The following is a 17496-nucleotide window of genomic DNA, read 5'->3' on the forward strand; positions in this document are numbered from 1 at the left end:
CCATTGTCCAGCGGATATTGGCAATTTGGTTTCTAGTTCCTCTGCCTTTTCTAAACCCAGCTTGTACATCTGGCAATTCTCGTTCCATGAATTGCTGGAGTCTACCTTGCAAGATCTTCAGCATTACCTTACTGGCATGTGAAATAAGTGCCACTGTTCGAACCCAAGGCAGCTTACATGGTCTTCCTCCTCTCCATTTTATCCTCACAACAACCCTGTGAGGTAGGTTAGGCTGAGAGTCAGTGACTGGCCCAAAGTCACCCAGTGAACTTCATGGCCAAGTGGGGACTAGAACCCTGATCTCCAGAGTCCCAGCCCAACACTGTAACCACTATACCACACTGGCTCTCTAACACTCTAACCACTACACCACACTGAGATTTTGGAAATCTCAAGTGCTCTGGGTGATTTTACTCTTACTATTTCTGAATGATTTGTACCCATGTGAGATCAAGGTACACACTAATGGGTGTTGGGTTAATGAAAAAGCTTTTTTTAACTAATTGCAGGAATTCTCTTTAATGGGCATCAGAACTGGATTCATCTGGTTAATCTCTTACGCAAGTCAGTGAAGTTAATCCAGGAAACAATTCATCTGGCCATGTTATCTTCAAGCAGTTTAATCATTTAATATTTAGTTTCATTTTCCCTGGTCCTGTTTTGCTCTCAGGTCCTTAATGAACACTGAGTCCTTGAGTCCAATGTGTTTTTAACTAGATATGTTGATGACTACCTCATGATAGCAAGCTTCATGCTCTAGAGGAGAATGGACATACGAGGCAGAGTACTGAAGGAGGTGAAGGTGGTTTCCCTGAGTGCCCCAGTCTAGAGTTATTGATTAAATTTTCAAACTTCACTGAGTTCCTTCCCTCCCCGTTGCCAGTTGCCTCTTCAGTTCCTTCCAGTGTGAATATCAGAGGCAATCAAGATACATAGGTGAATGGAACTGAAACAAACCCTGTTATGTCCACATTCTCTCCGCCTAGGAGAACTATGCTCCCACAAATGGTCCAAAGAAACTGTAAAGCTGAAATAATTAGTATGAAGCTACTCTGAAATTGTTTCCTCATACCAGTTCTTGCATACTTCACTGGAATCTCAGGATATTTGTCAATGGGCAGCAAATCCTGTGTGTGTTTGTGTGTGTGCTTGGTGGTTATAACCAGATTTCTGATCCAAGTTAGCCGATTTCCTTCAGTAGACTAAACCCAGCCTTCATTCTGGGAAAGGGAGAAGAGAAAACAGTAGTCTCCTAATGTCTAAACAGTGCTACCTGCCTATAGTAACTCCAGTTATTCAGTTTCTCCTCTAGTGTTGGGCCAAAATGATTCTATTAACCTAGCAGGCAATAGGCTCCAGAGTTCGGTGCCCTTTAACTTTTATGCTAGCTGTGTGGGAGCAGCTTCCACGCAGCTGGAGTAGTGTTTAAATGGCCCAACAACATAGGCAGGGGCCAGTTCCACAGGACCTGACCATGGGGAAGAGGCTCTTGAATTATGCCATGGCACGGCAACTGCTTAATCTGCCTATATTGTCTTGGTGTTACGATTCTTTAAGCTCTAGCTGTTGTAGTCATATTTCCTTTTCCCATCATTTTTCAAGTAACCATGATTGTAGAAGAGAATTCATAGGGTTGTATCCAACGTTAGTCCTGTTTAGAGTAGACCCATTTAAATGAATAGGTCTACTCTAAGCAGGACTAACGTTGGATACAACCTACTGTTTGTTTTGTTGTTGGTTATTTTTTTTAATAAATGGGGTATCTTTTAAGTCCAAAAAGAAATTACACATATTTTTTGATGTGCAGTAATGCTTTGGGTTGATTGTTCAGCGGTGATACTCGGATTTTTTTAAAGCTCACCCTTTGCAGGAATATGACAACAATCCAAATTCTATAGCTCTTTACTGCCTGCCTGCCTGCCTCACTAGTTCATGAAATTAAGTGGGAAGTGGTAGGAGTGACTAAATTATGTGTTTGGTAAAGGAAAATGAAGGAAATCCAAGCTAAATGGCTCTGCTTGAAAATGGCCAGTGTTGAATTTGTCATGTATGCAGTGATAGTTGGGAGACATGATATGATGGGGTGGGAGGATGGCGGGATGGCTTTAAAGATTGATTTTATGAAATGTGCTGTGTGTCATCTTGGGAACTGTGAGGCAAATTTGTGTTTGTCCATGCACATATACGCGCACAAATACGCAAACATATACGCACTTGTTCTAATCCTGTTCCTCTTCATTAGTTGTCATCCCACCCTTTCCCCTTTGGAGGGCCCTGAGGAAGAGCAGGCCTTGCTTGAGGAGATAAATATAGCTGTAAACAAGAAAACAGGACATGTTCTCTGGTTATTTAAAAATAAACTAGCCTGGGTGATAATCAACGCCCCTTTCTTTATTACTTGGTTCTTCTTGACAGGATGCCTTCCTCCTTGTTAACATTCTACTGTGTGGAAATGCTAAAACCACCTGGAATTAATAAAATGATCCTTTTATATGGATTACTGTCCTTTTTATATTGCTGACTTTTCTTGTAAGATAGAGCAGGCTTCCTCAACCTAGTGCCCTCCAGATGTTCTGGACTTCAATTCCCATCAGCCTCAGCCAGCATGGCCAATGGTCAGGAATGCTGGGAGTTGTACTGCAAAACATCTGGAGGAGACCAGGTGGTAGAGAATAGCCATTGGTGTGTGTGTGTGTGTGTGTGTGTGTGAACAATTCAGGTGTAGAATATGTACTGGATTTTTTTGTCTTCTTCTAGGCTACATATGAAGGAGATGTTCATTACCACCTTAAATGAATCTCTATTATTTGCTAGAAAAAATGGCTCTCCCCACATCATGCCTTTGTTGGAAGCAGAGAAAAGCCAAGCCAAAGAATCTTTATAATTAGAACACCAAAGTTGATCAAATGTATAAGCCAAATCTCCTTGATTCATAATGTTTTTGGTCTTGTTGTCCTCGAGTTGAAAAGGATCTCTTGGATCTTCCTTGCTTGCCAAGTCTTCTGCTTTTCCTGGCAGCTTGTGGGGCTGACTTGCATTTGGTAAATACCATTGCCCCCATTATGATTCTGGGTCAGCTCCATGATGTACAGGGAAAGTGTTGACGGGAGAGTGGAAGTGGATTCACTAGTGTCATCTCCTTTCCTGTAACTACAGCTTTCTCAAGAGATTGAATATCCAGTCTTTTTTTTAGACTCTCTCATCCTTAGGAAGGTTTACTAATTTCTGAACTCTTGGGAAGATACTCCCAAAGTTTAATGTAAGCGTACCTTCCTGTTGTGTAAAATTATTGCTACTTGTCTACCCTGTGTGGCTACAGGAAACAGTTGTCCTCTTGCTTCATGCTAACTTCCTTTATGGCATTTGAAAGCAGGGTATTCTAGCTGAATTTAGTGTTCTCCAGGTGAAATGTACCTGCTTGGTTTGGCCTTTCCATTCATGGCATCCCTTGCAAATAGTTCGCATCCTTGTAATTCTCTCTTTGTAGGAGAAATTAGACATGTTCCTCTCCCTTGCTTTGTGCCAGTCTTAAAAAAAAAACACTTTGGAGTCATTTTCACAAAGATATGAAAAGAACACTGTGAACAGTAGTATAAACAGAATGTGATTTCCTAATTCCTACCTCAATACACTTCCTTCCTGATTTTGTTCCCAGGTCGCTTGTCTTTCCACCCTTCATATCCTTTCCCAGCTTATTCCCAGTTCAGTCTCCATGGGGAGGAGAGGGGAGGAAGGAAGGAATTGTACCTTCCTGGTTGTCAAGTCGTGGTGCAGGGGATAAGGATGAAGTAGTGGGTGGCTAACCTCCAAATAGGTCAAGAAAGTCTTGTCAGATTCCTTGACGTTTCTTGCTGTTATCTCTCTTAGCAGTGGTTATTCCCTCCCCCACACCCCACCCACAGCCTGGTCCAGCATATCCCTTAAACTCTCTCTGCCAGTCTTGCAGAATTATGCAGGCTGATTCTGGGAGAAATGGAGATCAATAACTTCAAAATTTCGGGGCAAGACAATAGTTTTCAGTGTGTGACAACTTGTTATGAATCTTTACAAGGTAGACACCTCTTTCTAATACATTCTAGCGATCCAAGGTACTAGCACTGTGTCGATAACAAGTGCTAAGAACGTACCACAGATGGTTGTGTGGTTATTTCCCCTCATGAAGTAAAACAAAAGCAAACACAAATATAGGGTATGGGGCAGAGCTCATGCTTGTCATGCCCAAGGTCCTTGGTTCTATCTCAGGTAACTGGGCTGGGAATATGCCCTCTTTCACGAGCCTTTGGAGAACTGCTGCTGCCTGTCAGAGTGACAGTAGTGGGCCAGGCAGCCAGTGGTCTTGCTTGGTAGAATGCAGCTTCCTGTGTTTATATGTACAGCTATCCCTCCCTGCAGCAAAGGCTTCTCCCCTCCATTATGCACAGAAGGGATATTGTGCTGCCTAGCACTGGATGAGAGAGAGGAACCCATGTCTGCATAATTACTTCAGGGAAATGGTAGCTAATGAGATTAGGAATTAAATTGTAGGAGAGGAAATGGCTCCTTCAGCTTTTTTTTAGTAAGTTGCTCAGGCAGGGGCGGAGACTGGTGCTGTGGATGTAGGCCTCAAACCTCTGAGGCAGCACCTAGTAACAAGGGAGAAAAAGTAAACAGAAAACTCCTAGGACATGTCAACAGAAAATCTGATTGTTCATAACAGGAAAGAACGACACTACTGCCAGGGCCTTCTCCCTTGCAGATGCTAGAATCAAGTGCAGTTGTTGGGCTGATTGGAACCACCTTTGGAGTAAGCTCACTGGCCACTTGTCATCCCAGATAGGTTTTATAAGAGCAGGAGCCAACAATCCCTTTGTCCTCTGTTGCACTCTATTTTTTCAGAAGTGTATGCTGAATATTGGTGAAGCTGCTGTTTAAATAAACTGTGGGCTTTGGGGAAGGACTGATAGGTGAGAGATTGGGACAAGGAGGAGGAATTGTGGTCACAGTGGTTTGGTGTTTGGGAAATATTGAATTCGAATACTTCTTTGCTCATTTGAATGGCTTTGACTGAGGCACTGTATTCCAGTCTCCATTCCCAAAATGCAAAATAGAGGTGAAGGAATAGAGATCATTTATAGAATCATAGACTCATAGGGTTGGAAGGGGCCTACAAGACCATCGATTCCAACCCCCTGCTCAGGGCAGGAAGCCTGATTTCCAGTGGTCTCCCATCCAAGTACTAACCAGGACTGGCCCTGCTTACCTTCCGAGATCCAATGAGATCAAGCACATCAAGCCCTTTGCTGCATTATTGAAAACATGCTTCTGAAAGTGCTACACATTGGCCTGTTTGTTCCTTCAGAGGGAAGCGTTGATGACAGATTTATATTTTTTAAATCCAAAAATGATATAGTATGAGAAGGATGTGCAGCACAGGCGAGAATGTGTAGGTCAGTTATGCACTGGTTCATATCTATGGTACGACTGCCTTGTGAATTTGTGTTAATGCTTCACAGAACCAACCTTACGCTGCTGTATCCATCATGTTAAGTAGGAAAGAGCTTTGCTTATGCAAGTGGTGCCAGAGGCAGTACTTGTGGAGGTATGGCGATTCTCCCAGAAGAGTTGACCCTGCAGTACCTTCCTAGGAGTGACTTATAAACTCTGATCTGGTGTGGATGAGTGAGTGAAACTAGTCTTCCCACCCTACATGCTTTGGATGACTCTAGCATTTAACGAGTCTTGACTTGGAGCCTTTGTTACCCCCTCTCTGCACTTATTTCACCATAGTCCTGCCACATAATGTCTGTGTGTGACATAACCCATATTTTCATTCTTTCATTCTATGATATATATCCCAGCATTCTATACAAAGCCTCTTTGTTTTTGTCTGTTTTGTTCAATGCAGTTATGTTTGTTTACTACACGAGGACGAGGTCCAAGGTGGGTCTGCATAGTATCACTTTCCCATGATGTAGGGTTGTCCTTTCAACAACAACAAAGTCTTTAAGCCAAAGTCACACAAAGTCAAGCCTTACACTGCATGGTTTTTCTTTTCTTTTATGTAATATTTCTGCCCTACTGTCTTACCCCAAGCATTAATCCTTTATAGCTAATTTCCTTTTTTAGGGTTTGCTTCCTTTTAAACATTTTTCTCCCAGGTTATATTCCAGTGGAACTCAGTAGAATCCATTTCATAATGTACTTTCTCCCTGTTTGCTGTGGTCTTACTGAATTCCCCTGCACTTCTTTCTAGGAGTAGTTACTGTTCTATCATCCCTTGCAAAAATTATGCTGTGCTGTGCTAGATAAGAAAATCCTAGGCTACCATTTCTTTTGGTGATATGCCAGGCCTGTCTTTAAGACATCTTACAGCAAAATCTGTCTTAACAATTAATTGCCATTTCCTCAGTAAGAATATCAGTAGTGGCTGACAAATTTTCCTGAAAGATAGCTCATCTACCACTTCTGATCTTTCCTTTCAATGTGCAGACACCGGGAAGTATTAGGTATGTTCTAGGCAGCACTGTCAGTCTACTTGGGACAATGGTGAGGCTGGGCTAGCACCCTGCATGAGCTGACGGTTGGCCCTAGAACATGTATCAGATTCCTCTGCAGCAGACTGGACTTCCTGCACAGATGAGGTCCCCAGTACTTTCAAAAACACTGGTCTAGATAAATAGAAAAATGGCAAAAGGGGATTTGTCCAAGGAACTAGAGAATAGAAAGCACAACTGTCCAGTGCTATAGCCAAGGGGAACGCAAGAATTTTGGTCCAGTGCTATAGCCAAGGGGAACGCAAAGATTTTCTTTTTTAAATGTAATAATAACAAGTAATAGATTATGGACAGCCATGCCATCTCCATTCTGACCAAGCCTTGTCCTCCTCCACTTAATTAACTCATGTGCATTCCTGTGTTTTCTCTCTAGCCAGAGCGGTCGCCCTTTCTTCCTATACCTTGCCCTGGCTCATATGCATGTGCCTTTGGTTTTGCCTCAGTCACCATGGAATCCGTCTTGGCAAGATCTGTATGGAGCAAACCTGAGGGAGATGGATGCCCTGGTGGGACAGATAAAGGACAAAGTTGACAGCACTGCAAAGGAAAACACATTCCTCTGGTTCACAGGTGAAGGAGTAAAACCCAGTCATTGTAGCAAAGATTGCTTGGATTTTAGTGGGAATGCTCAAGGGTCCATATAGGAAATGTAAGAAGGCCTCTTTGGATTCAGCTGGGTTATCATGAAGTGGGAACAAATAAAAGTGTCACTTGGTCAAGCAGCATGTTAAATGGCTCAGCTGTGGTGGCTATCATGCTGACCTTGGATTCAAATCCTAACTCAGCCATGAAACTTACTTGGTAACCTTGAGCCAGTCATTACCACTTGTGCAGCTTATTGTCCTGTGCAGCTTCCCTGGCTTGCAAAGGGCTTGCGCAGCCTGAGCAAAGCCTTTGTCAGCCAGGGATTTGGGGTGGAAGGTTGGCAGCTGAAGTCAACGTTGCTTTGGCTACCAAAGGCCCCACGAGCCTCTTAGAATTGGCTCTATGCAATGTAAGGAACTGGGTTACCCCATTACATTGCATAGGCGTGATTTTAAGACATGCAGGAGCGATATCGGAGGGTGGGACCCCCCCATGGATGACCCATGTGGGTAGCCTTCAGCCCCCATACTCTGATTTAACCACTGCAATGGAAATTTCATACCCATAGGAACTAATGGAGCCAGGGACAGACTCCTGGGGTGGTGGTATTTTTTCTGAGCCCCAATTTTAACTTTTTTTTTCCCTCAGGAGAAGCTGAGCAATCTCAGAGTTAATCTGAAGGAAGCTTTGGAAAGCTCACCCATCTCTAGATTTCAGCCTTTAATACACAGTGCTGCTTTGTATTTTCCTTTAGAAATAGTATTTAAACAAATGGACCTACATCAGCATTCCCCACTCTGGTGTCCTCCAGATATTGTTCAGCTCCCACCAGCCCTAACCAGCATGGCCAAGGGTGAGGAATGCTGGGTGTTGTAGTCCAGAGCATCTGGAGGGTACAAGGTTGGGGGAGGCTGGCCTACATGACCGCTCAGTTGAACCAAAGTTCCTGTCACTGAGATTCAGTTTGTTTAATTGAGTGGAACATCCTTCTCATGTTTTGCCACTTCACACTACATTCTACTTTAAAATATTCACTGATTTGCTAAATCTGTGTCCTGTTCATCATGGTGTTACCAGTGGTCTCCCACCCAAGGGATTGGCCGAGTCTACAGCTGCTTAGCATCACCAATGCTGCAACGTCAGGTGGCCCAAGACCACTCATTGCACCCTGCACGCAACATTCTATTGAGTAAGGGTCCTCACCCCACTTCCTCCTCCTACAGAGCTGGACCAGAGACTTGAAAAGGAAAATCAACATGAGATTTTGGAAATAACCACAAACCCTATTTTTTATGAGCCAGAATACAGAGCTGCCAAGTTAAATCTGTAGATACCTATAGCTGACAGCTTAGCATGCTAAATTCCACTCCCAAGTGGGTTTCCTATCCAGGTACCTGCTTACCTGAACCATGTAATAGCATAGCTGTCGATGAGTTTCAGATAATGGGACCTACTTAGCCTCAAAGCAAATGATGCATCTTGCTGGGCCTTGGGTTCTCCTCAGGAAAACATACTGCAATGCATGTAATATCCATAGTGGTGAGCATCTCTCTTCAGCAAGACTAGGTGTGTTTCTTTTTAGAATAGGGACTGCTAGCTGCTTGGATATCATGGAGCAATGTGTGATGTGGATGCTTGGATAAGCCCAGATTACCTCTTTTTCAGTGGTTCATTGCCAGTATCAGCATTCAATTCTGGAGACTTTTCTGCTGTTTCAGATTCTGAAACTGTGAAACTTGGGAATTCGCTACCTTCAGTCAATTGGGTCATTTCAGTGAAAAGGACAAACCTTGTCACCTGATTAAAGTATAAATCCTAATTAAAAAGGAACAAAATTTCCAATTCCTATATCCACTGTTAACTAGGTCACTTTTTCCCCAAATGACAGGAACTGATCATTAAAACCCAAGGCACACTGTGTTTTCTTACTATTGTTTTCTCTCTTCTCCTTGAGTTACTAGAGTGGAAGATTAGCCTTCCTCCACTCTGAGAAAATGTGTTAGTTTCATCTAGAGGTAGTAATCTCCACTTCCTGGAAAAAGCAGTAACTCAAATCTCTTTGAAGTCTCTGTACAGTCACAGTGATGCTCAGGCCTGATCAGATTCGTCTAGAAAGCTGAACATGGCTGAGGTAGCAGTTGGCCCTCCCTTTCACCAAGCCTTTTTATGCCTTGACCATCATAGAACATAGCCTATACCTTCCACTCGGTTTCTGTCTGGCCACCAAGCAACAGCCACAGAGGTGGGTTGCTCTTACTAGCTTAACCTGATAGGGAAGTGTTTGTGTCATTTCATAGCTATAACTACTTTTCTAGATAGGATACTTTCCCCTTGTTAAATCACCGCAGTGGCATGGGAGTCATTACACTGAATGCTTTTCCTGCAATTGCTCTCTCACTGGCCGTTTTCTTTAGAATTACCGTGCTTTATTCATTCACTTTTTATGGAGAATCCAATCACTGCAGTCCAACCCTTTCTTATGTTGTCCACCCAATGGTTTTTTTTCCCCCAGACCTCATTTGAGATAGTATTTTTGCAATGAAATTCAGTTGCATTACCAGTGTGAACAGGCAAAGCACTATTATGGCTTTTCAGGACTCCTGTATCTTTAATTAAAAGTTTTCTGTTTCTAGGTTCTACCCATTTTATTGCTTCTTGTGGCTGAAGATTAGCAATGAAAAGACTCTCAATGTCTTGTTGCAATTTGTTGTTGTTGTTGTTCAGTCGTTAAGTCGTGTCCGAATCTTCGTGACCCCCTGGACCATAGCACACCAGGCCTTCCTGTCCTCCGCTCTCTCCCGGAGTGTGCTCAAGTTCATATTCATTGTATCGGTGATGCTATCTAGCCATCTCATCCTCTGCTGTCCCCTTCTCCTTTTGCCTTCCATCTTTCCCAGCATCAGGGTCTTTTCCAGTGACTTTTCTCTTCACATTAGGTGGCCAAAATATTGGAGCTTCAGCTTCAGTATCTGTCCTTCCAATGAGCAGTCAGGGTTGATTTCCTTTAGGATGGACTGATTTGACCTCCTTGCAGTCCAGGGGACTTGTAAGAGTCTTCTCCAGAACCACAGTTCAAAAGCATCCATTCTTCGGCACTCAGCCTTCCTTATAGTCCAGCTCTCACAGCCATATATTGCTACTGGGAAAACCATAGCTTTGATTATACGAACCTTTGTTGGCAAGGTGATGTCTCTGCTTCTGACTATGCTGTCTAGGTTTGCCAGAGCTTTCCTCTCAAGGAGCAAGGGTCTTTTAATTTCATGGCTACAGTCACTGTCTGCGGTGATCTTGGAGCCCAAGAAAGTAAAATCTGTCACTGCTTCCATTTCTTCCCCTTCCATATGCCAGGAAGTGATGGCGCCAGATGCCATGATCTTCGTTTTTTTAATGTTGAGTTTCAAACCAGCTTTTGCACTCTCCACTTTCACCCTCAACAAGAGGCTCTTTAGATCCTCCTCACTTTCTGCCATTAGGGTGGTATCGTCTGTGTATCTGAGGTTGTTGATAATTCTCCCGGCAATCTTAATTCCGACCTGTGATTCATCCAACCCGGCGTTTCTCATGATGTACTCTGTGTCAAGGGCTCCTTGGAGGCCTCTCTCAGTCTAATCCAGTAGCCAAGTCCAGACACAGACAAAGGAATTCTTTTCAAAGCTTTATTCCTTTTTTACAACTTAACAACTCTACTGTTAGCAACTAGATATGAGCCGCAGAGTACCTATGCCCTAAACTGGAACAGTTGGTCCCCGTTTGAAAGGGAATCACTGGCAGACCCCTGAACTTAAGGGCTAGGGAGAGTCCCTCCCCTTTTCCCTTGGATCCTCTGGGCGCAGCCGTTGTTTGCGCGCCAACCGGGCACTACGCCTCCTTTCCGCACCCTCCATTTGGCACCGCTCTCTGCGTCGGTGTCGCGCGTCCATCAAGTCTGCTTCCCGTGCTCTGTCAATCCCAGGACTGCTATCTAAGCTAGGAATGCTGGTGGGAGGAATCTCCATCAGCTGTTGGCCCTGGGAAAGAGCAGTGCGCTCCTCTCCCAGGAGCGACTCCTCTTCCTCAGAATCAAAACTACTCTGGGATTCTATGGGCTTAGTGTCCACCCTGACATCATCCCCGCTCCCATGAGGCCCCCCCTCGTGCTCCTCCCCTGGGACCCCGGGTTTGTGGGTGTACAGCTGGTGGAAGCGCCTCAGCAGCAATGGAGCATGCACATTTTCCACGGGTTCCCAGGATCACTCATCAGGCCCGTACCCCTTCCAGTCCACCAGATATTGCAAGCAGAGTCCAGAATCTCTGCGACCTCAAACTCCTCCTCCCCCTCCACCAGCACTGGTGGTGGGGGGGAGCTGACTGAGCAATGAGGGTCGCCAGAAACCAGAGGGGACAGCAAGGACTGATGAAAAACAGGATGGATCTTCATGGAGGGGGGGAGAGCCAGGCGAAACGCAACAGGGTTAATCTGGGCCGTAATCTGGAAAGGCCCCATGCGGCGAGGTGCGAACTTCCTTGCGAACGAGTGAGAGGGGAGGTATTGGGTGGACAACCAAACCCAGTCCCTCGGTTGCAGAGACGGACCCGGCTGGCGCCGCCGGTCTGCAGAGGCCTTGTAGGCTGTCTTGGCTTGCTCGAGGGAGTCCCGTAAGAGGTGGTGTACCGCTCGCAACTCCTCTAAAAAGTCATGGGCCGCTGGCACCGAAGAGGGAGCTAGGGTGGACGGGAAAGCCTTGGGGTGGTAACCAAAATTGGCAAAAAAAGGAGTTTGGCGGGTGGAAGCATGGCAGGCATTGTTATAAGCAAATTCTTCAAGGGGCAGCAAGGAAAACCTGTCATCCTGCTGGTAATTGACATAACAGCGCAAATATTGCTCCAGAGTCGCATTGGTGTGCTCGGTCTGACTGTCCGTCTGTGGATGGTGGGCGGAGGAAAGACGGAGCGTCACATGGAGCAACGCAAGTAGCTCCCTCCAGAAATGGGCAGTGAATTGGGCCCCCCTATCCGAAATAAGACCCTCGGGCCATCCGTGGAGGCGGAAAACATTCGCCAAGAACAGCCCTGTCGTCTCCCTGGCTGTGGGCAACCCAGAGCAGGGGATGAAATGGGCCATCTTAGAAAACAAATCCACCACCACCAGAATGGTGGTCTTACCGTGTGAGTGAGGCAAGTCAGTGATGAAGTCAAGGGAGAGCAGTTTCCAAGGTCCTGAGGGGGTAGGCAGGGGGTGAAGCAAGCCTGTGGGCTTGCCTGAGGGGGCCTTCGCCCGCTGGCAGGTTGGGCAGGAGGCGACATAAGACTTGACGTCCTGACACACACGAGGCCAACAAAAATCCCTCGTCACTCCATGCGGGGTCTTGGCGATGCCAAAATGCCCAGCTGTGGGGGAGTCGTGGCACTGATGGAGGACCTTCTCGCGGAGGGGTCTAGAAGGCACATAGACCCGGCCGGAATGGTAAAGCAGGCCATCTCTCAAAGAGAAAGGGGTAGAGTGGGGGGGGCAGAGGCTAGCCCCAATTCCTCCACCTTTGCGCGAACAAAAGCATCCTGAGCCTGTGCAGAGAGAAGGAGCTCCTCCCAAGAATGAGACACCGCAGCTGCCTCCAGGCCTTGAGGGGGAAGAATCAGAGAGGGGGCGGGATTTTCCTCACTCCCTGGCTGGAGGTCAGGCTTACGAGAAAGAGCATCCGCTTGTAGGTTGTCTGAGGCTTTCACATGGCAAATCTTAAGGTGGAACCGAGAAAAAAAAAAGCGACCACCTAATCTGCCGCTGGTTTAAGGCACGGGCTGTCTGTAGATGTTCGAGGTTGCGATGGTTGGTTCTAACTTCGACTGGGTGCTGCGCCCCCTCCAGGAGATGACGCCAGGTCTCCAAAGCGGACTTGATGGCCAACAGTTCCTTCTCCCAAATGGTATAATTCCTCTCGGACATTCTCAGCTTCCTGGAGTGGTAGGCACAGGGTTGCAGCCCGCTGCCCTCCCGATCTGGCTGAAAGAGCACCGCCCCCACTGCAAAGTCAGAGGCATCGGTCTGTATTACAAAAGGCTTCCTCGGGTCGGGATGTAACAGGATCGGCTCAGAACTGAAAAGCTTCTTAAGTTCCTCGAAAGCCTGTTGGGCAGATGCTGTCCAATGAAAAGGAGATTTCTTGCCCTTAAGGAGGTCCGTGAGAGGAGAAGTCAGCCGAGCAAAACTGGGCAGGAACTTTCTGTAAAAATTAGCAAAACCCAGAAAACGTTGCAAGTCCTTCTTGGTGGATGGAGCCTGCCAGGAGAGGACAGCCTGGACCTTTGCAGGACCCATCCTGATACCGTCAGGCGAAGTAATGTAGCCAAGAAAGTCCAAAGAGGTTAGGTCAAACGCACATTTCTCCAGCTTGGCATAAAGATGGTTCTCGCGGAGGCACTGGAGGACGGCGGAGACATGACAATGATGGGCATGGGGGTCCTCAGAAAATATAAGTAAGTCATCGAGATAAACAATGAGGAAAGTGTCCAAATAGTCCCGGAAGATGGCATTCATAAAACGCGAAAAGGGGGGGGGGCACAGGTGAGCCCAAAAGGCATTACTAGGTATTCATACGCTCCGTACCTGGTCCCGAAAGAGGTCTTCCACTCATCCCCCTCCCGGATGCGAATGAGAATGTATGCGCTACACAGGTCCAACTTTGTGAAAATCTTGGCTCGCCCCAGGCGCTCCAGCATCTCAGGTATGAGGGGGAGGGGGTATTTGTCAGGGATGGAGACCAAATTTAGATTTCTGAAATCGTGCACCGGGCGGAGCTCTCCAGATCGTTTGGCCACAAAGAAAGTAGGAGCGCAGGCGGGGGAGGAAGACGGGCGAATGAAGCCGCGTTTGAGATTCTTGTCCAAAAACTCCCGCAGACCTCGAAGTTCCGGCTCCGACATCGAATACAGCCGGCCAGCAGGAATGGTCGCCCCTGGAATGAGGTTAATGGCACAGTCAAAAGGGCGGTGGGGGGGAAGCCGGTCAGCCTCCTTTTTGTCAAACACATCCCAAAAAGCTGCATACTTCTCTGGGAGGATGACGGTAGCTGAAGGACTGCCAGAAGCAGACAAGGAGGGGGAGGAAAGGGTTAAGGCCTGGGCTGGGACTGGCGCCTCCTCGGGGAGGCAATGCTCCCAGCAGTACGGAGGCGCAAACTCCACTTGCTGAAGCCCCCAAGAAATCTGAGGTTGTGCTTAGAGAGCCAGGAAACACCCAGCACGATTGGGTATAAGGGAACCTTGGCTAAGTGAAACTGAATCTGCTCAACGTGGGACTGGGCGCACAGAGTGAGCGGAACTGTAATACGGGTCACCGCGCCCAAAGAGAGAGGACGCCCATCAATGGTCTCCACTGCCAAGGGGGCAGGAAGGGGCAGGGTAGGAATCTTGTGGAAGAGGGCGAAGGTCTTATCCATGAAACTGGTCGTAGCCCCCGAGTCCACTAAAGCTAGGGCCTCCACCCCACCCCACTGGGAGGAGTGGAGGTGAACATGCAACAGCAGATGGGAAGGTGGGGGGGTTGGGGAAGGCACCCACCTGGTGGGGAACTGACCCCCACACTGGAGGCCCCCAACAAGCTTGGGGGGCAGTCTAGTCAGGCCTGGGGACGAGGAGGAGGAGGCAGCGGAGCTGTGGATTTAACTCGGCAGGTCTTGGCGAAATGCCCCAGCTTTCCACATCGAAAACATCGGCACACGCCGGCGCTCCAGCTCCTCTGGCGGCAGTGAGGCTCGGGTAGCTCCCAGCTGCATCGGGGTCTCCTCCACCCCCAGTGCCCAAGTGGGGGGTGGGGGAGGAGGCAGGAAACGTGGGGGAATGGGAGGAGGGAAATCCCGGCACCCGCCAGGTCTGCTGGCGCCCCTCCAGCCGACTATCTATCTGAAGGCAGGTCTGGATGAGCTCCTCCAAAGTAGGCGGGCTGGTCGTGCGCGCCAACTCATCTAAGATCTCGTCGTTCAAACCATCCAAAAACTGAGCCACTAGCGCAGCATCATTCCACTATAAATCCTGCATCAGCAAGTGAAAGGTTGTCACGTAGCTGGAAACTGAGTCCTTGCCCTGCCGGAGGTGGCGAATCTCCCGAGAAGCCGTCTGCGTGTGCAGGGGGTCACCGAAAAAACGTGCCATGGCTGTCATGAAACCTTGATATTTCCCGAGCAGGGGGTCATTAGCGAGCAGGAGCCCCGAAGCCCATCTAGCTGCCATGCCTGACAGTAGGTTAATGATGAAACCCACATGAACCTGTTCCGTCTGGAAATCCTCAGGCCTAAGACGCAGGTACAGCTCTGATTGGGCCCTGAAAATCTGAAAAAGTCCTTTCTCACCAGAAAACTTCTCTGGCAAGGCCACCGGGCACTTGCGGCGGGGGGGAATCGGAGGTGGATGGGGTTGAACCGCAGCCTGTAGATTCTGCATGGCAGCCGTCAGTTAAGCCATCTGATCACGGAGCATCTGGTTCTCTTGCGCTAGAGGTTGCACCGCTGGGTCCCTGGCACCCTCCATAAGGCAATAGGAGAAGAGAGAGAGAGACGGAAAAAAAAAAGAGGAACGGGGACCAAGCTGTCAAGGGCTCCTTGGAGGCCTCTCTCAGTCTAATCCAGTAGCCAAGTCCAGACACAGACAAAGGAATTCTTTTCAAAGCTTTATTCCTCTTTTACAACTTAACAACTCTACTGTTAGCAACTAGATATGAGCAGCAGAGTACCTATGCCCTAAGTTGGAACAGTTGGTCCCCGTTTGAAAGGGAATCACTGGCAGACCCCTGAACTTAAGGGCTAGGGAGAGTCCCTCCCCTTTTCCCTTGGATCCCCTGGGCGCAGCCGTTGTTTGCGCGCCAACCGGGCACTACGCCTCCTTTCCGCACCCTCCATTTGGCACTGCTCTCTGCATTGGTGTCGCGCGTCCATCAAGTCTGCTTCCCGCCCTCTGTCACTCCCAGGACTGCTGTCTAAGCTAGGAATGCTGGTGGGAGGAATCTCCGTCAGCTGTTGGCCCTGGGAAAGAGGAGCGTGCTCCTCTCCCAGGAGCGACTCCTCTTCCTCAGAATCAGAACTACTCTGGGATTCTATGGGCTCAGTGTCCACCCTGACACTCTGCATATAAATTAAATAAGCAGGGCGACAATATACAGCCTTGTCGTACTCCTTTCCCAATTTTGAACCAATCGGTTGTTCCATGTCCGGTTCTTACTGTTGCTTCTTGACCCTCATACAGGTTTCTCAGGACACAGGTAAGGTGGTCTGGTACTCCCATCTCTAAGAATTTGCCACAGTTTGTTGTGATCCACACAATCAAAGGCTTTAGCGTAGTCAATGAAGCAGAAATAGACTTTTTTCTGGAATTCTCTTGCTTTCTCCATGATCCAGCGAATGTTGGAGATTTGATCTCTAGTTCCTCTGCCTCTTTGAAACCCAGCTTGTACTTCCGGTAGTTCTTGGTTCACATGCTGCTGAAGCCTAGCTTGTAGGATTTTGAGCAAGACCTTGCTGGCATGTGAAATGAGTGCAATTGTACGGTAGTTTGAACTCTCTTTGGCATTGCCCTTCTTTGGAATTGGAATGTAAACTGACCTTTTCCAGTCTTGTGGCCACTGCTGAGTGTTCCAGATTTGTTGGCATATTGAGTGCAGCACTTTTACAGCATCATCTTTTAGGATTTTAAATAGCTCAGCTGGAATACTGTCATCTCCGCTAGCTTTGTTGTTAATAATGCTTCCTAAGGCCCACTTGACTTCACTCTCTAGGATGTCCAGCTCAAGTTCAGTGACCACATTGTCATGGCTATCAGGGACATTCAGATCTTTCCTGTATAGTTCTTCTGTGTATTCTTGCCACCTCTTCTTAATCTCATCTGCTTCTGTTAGATCCCTGCCTTCTTGGTCCTTTATCATGCCCGTCTTTGCACAAAATGTTCCCTTGAGATCTCCGATTTTCTTGAAGAGATCTCTAGTCTTTCCCATTCTATTGTTTTCCTCGATTTCTTTGCATTGTTCATTTAAGAAGGCCTTCTTGTCTCTCCTGGCTATTCTCTGGAACTCTGTATTCAGTTGGACATATCTTCCCTTCTTTCCTCAGCTACTTGTAAAGCCTCATCAGACAGCTACTTGGCTTTCTTGCATTTCTTTTTCTTTGGGATGGATTTCGTTGCTGCCTCCTGAACAATGTTACGGACCTCCGTCCATAGTTCCTCAGGCACTCTGTCTATCAGGTCTAATCCCTGAAATCTATTCGTCACCTCCAGTGTATATTCATAAGGGATATGATTTAGGTCATACCTGAATGGTTTAGTGGTTTTCCCTACATTCTTCAATTTCAGCCGAAATTTTGTAATAAGAAGCTCATGATCTGAGCCACAGTCAGCTCCAGGTCTTGTTTTTACTGAC

General features: G+C 47.2%; 1 protein-coding gene across 5 annotated transcripts in view; it reads left to right on the forward strand.

The window, feature by feature from the left end:
• Window positions 1–17496, forward strand: part of ARSG (arylsulfatase G) — a 166052-nt gene that overhangs the window by 68128 nt on the left and 80428 nt on the right. For all 5 annotated transcript variants that reach the window (XM_084837503.1, XM_084837502.1, XM_084837501.1 and 2 more), the window contains one exon: window positions 6907–7103. In XM_084837503.1, the coding sequence (XP_084693629.1) occupies window positions 6907–7103 (197 nt within the window). The remainder of the gene's footprint in view (window positions 1–6906; window positions 7104–17496) is intronic.

This window comes from Heloderma suspectum, chromosome 2, assembly GCF_057233095.1.
Source record: "Heloderma suspectum isolate Gila_16-S chromosome 2, 16-S_ref, whole genome shotgun sequence".
Taxonomy (NCBI): Eukaryota; Metazoa; Chordata; class Lepidosauria; order Squamata; family Helodermatidae; genus Heloderma; species Heloderma suspectum.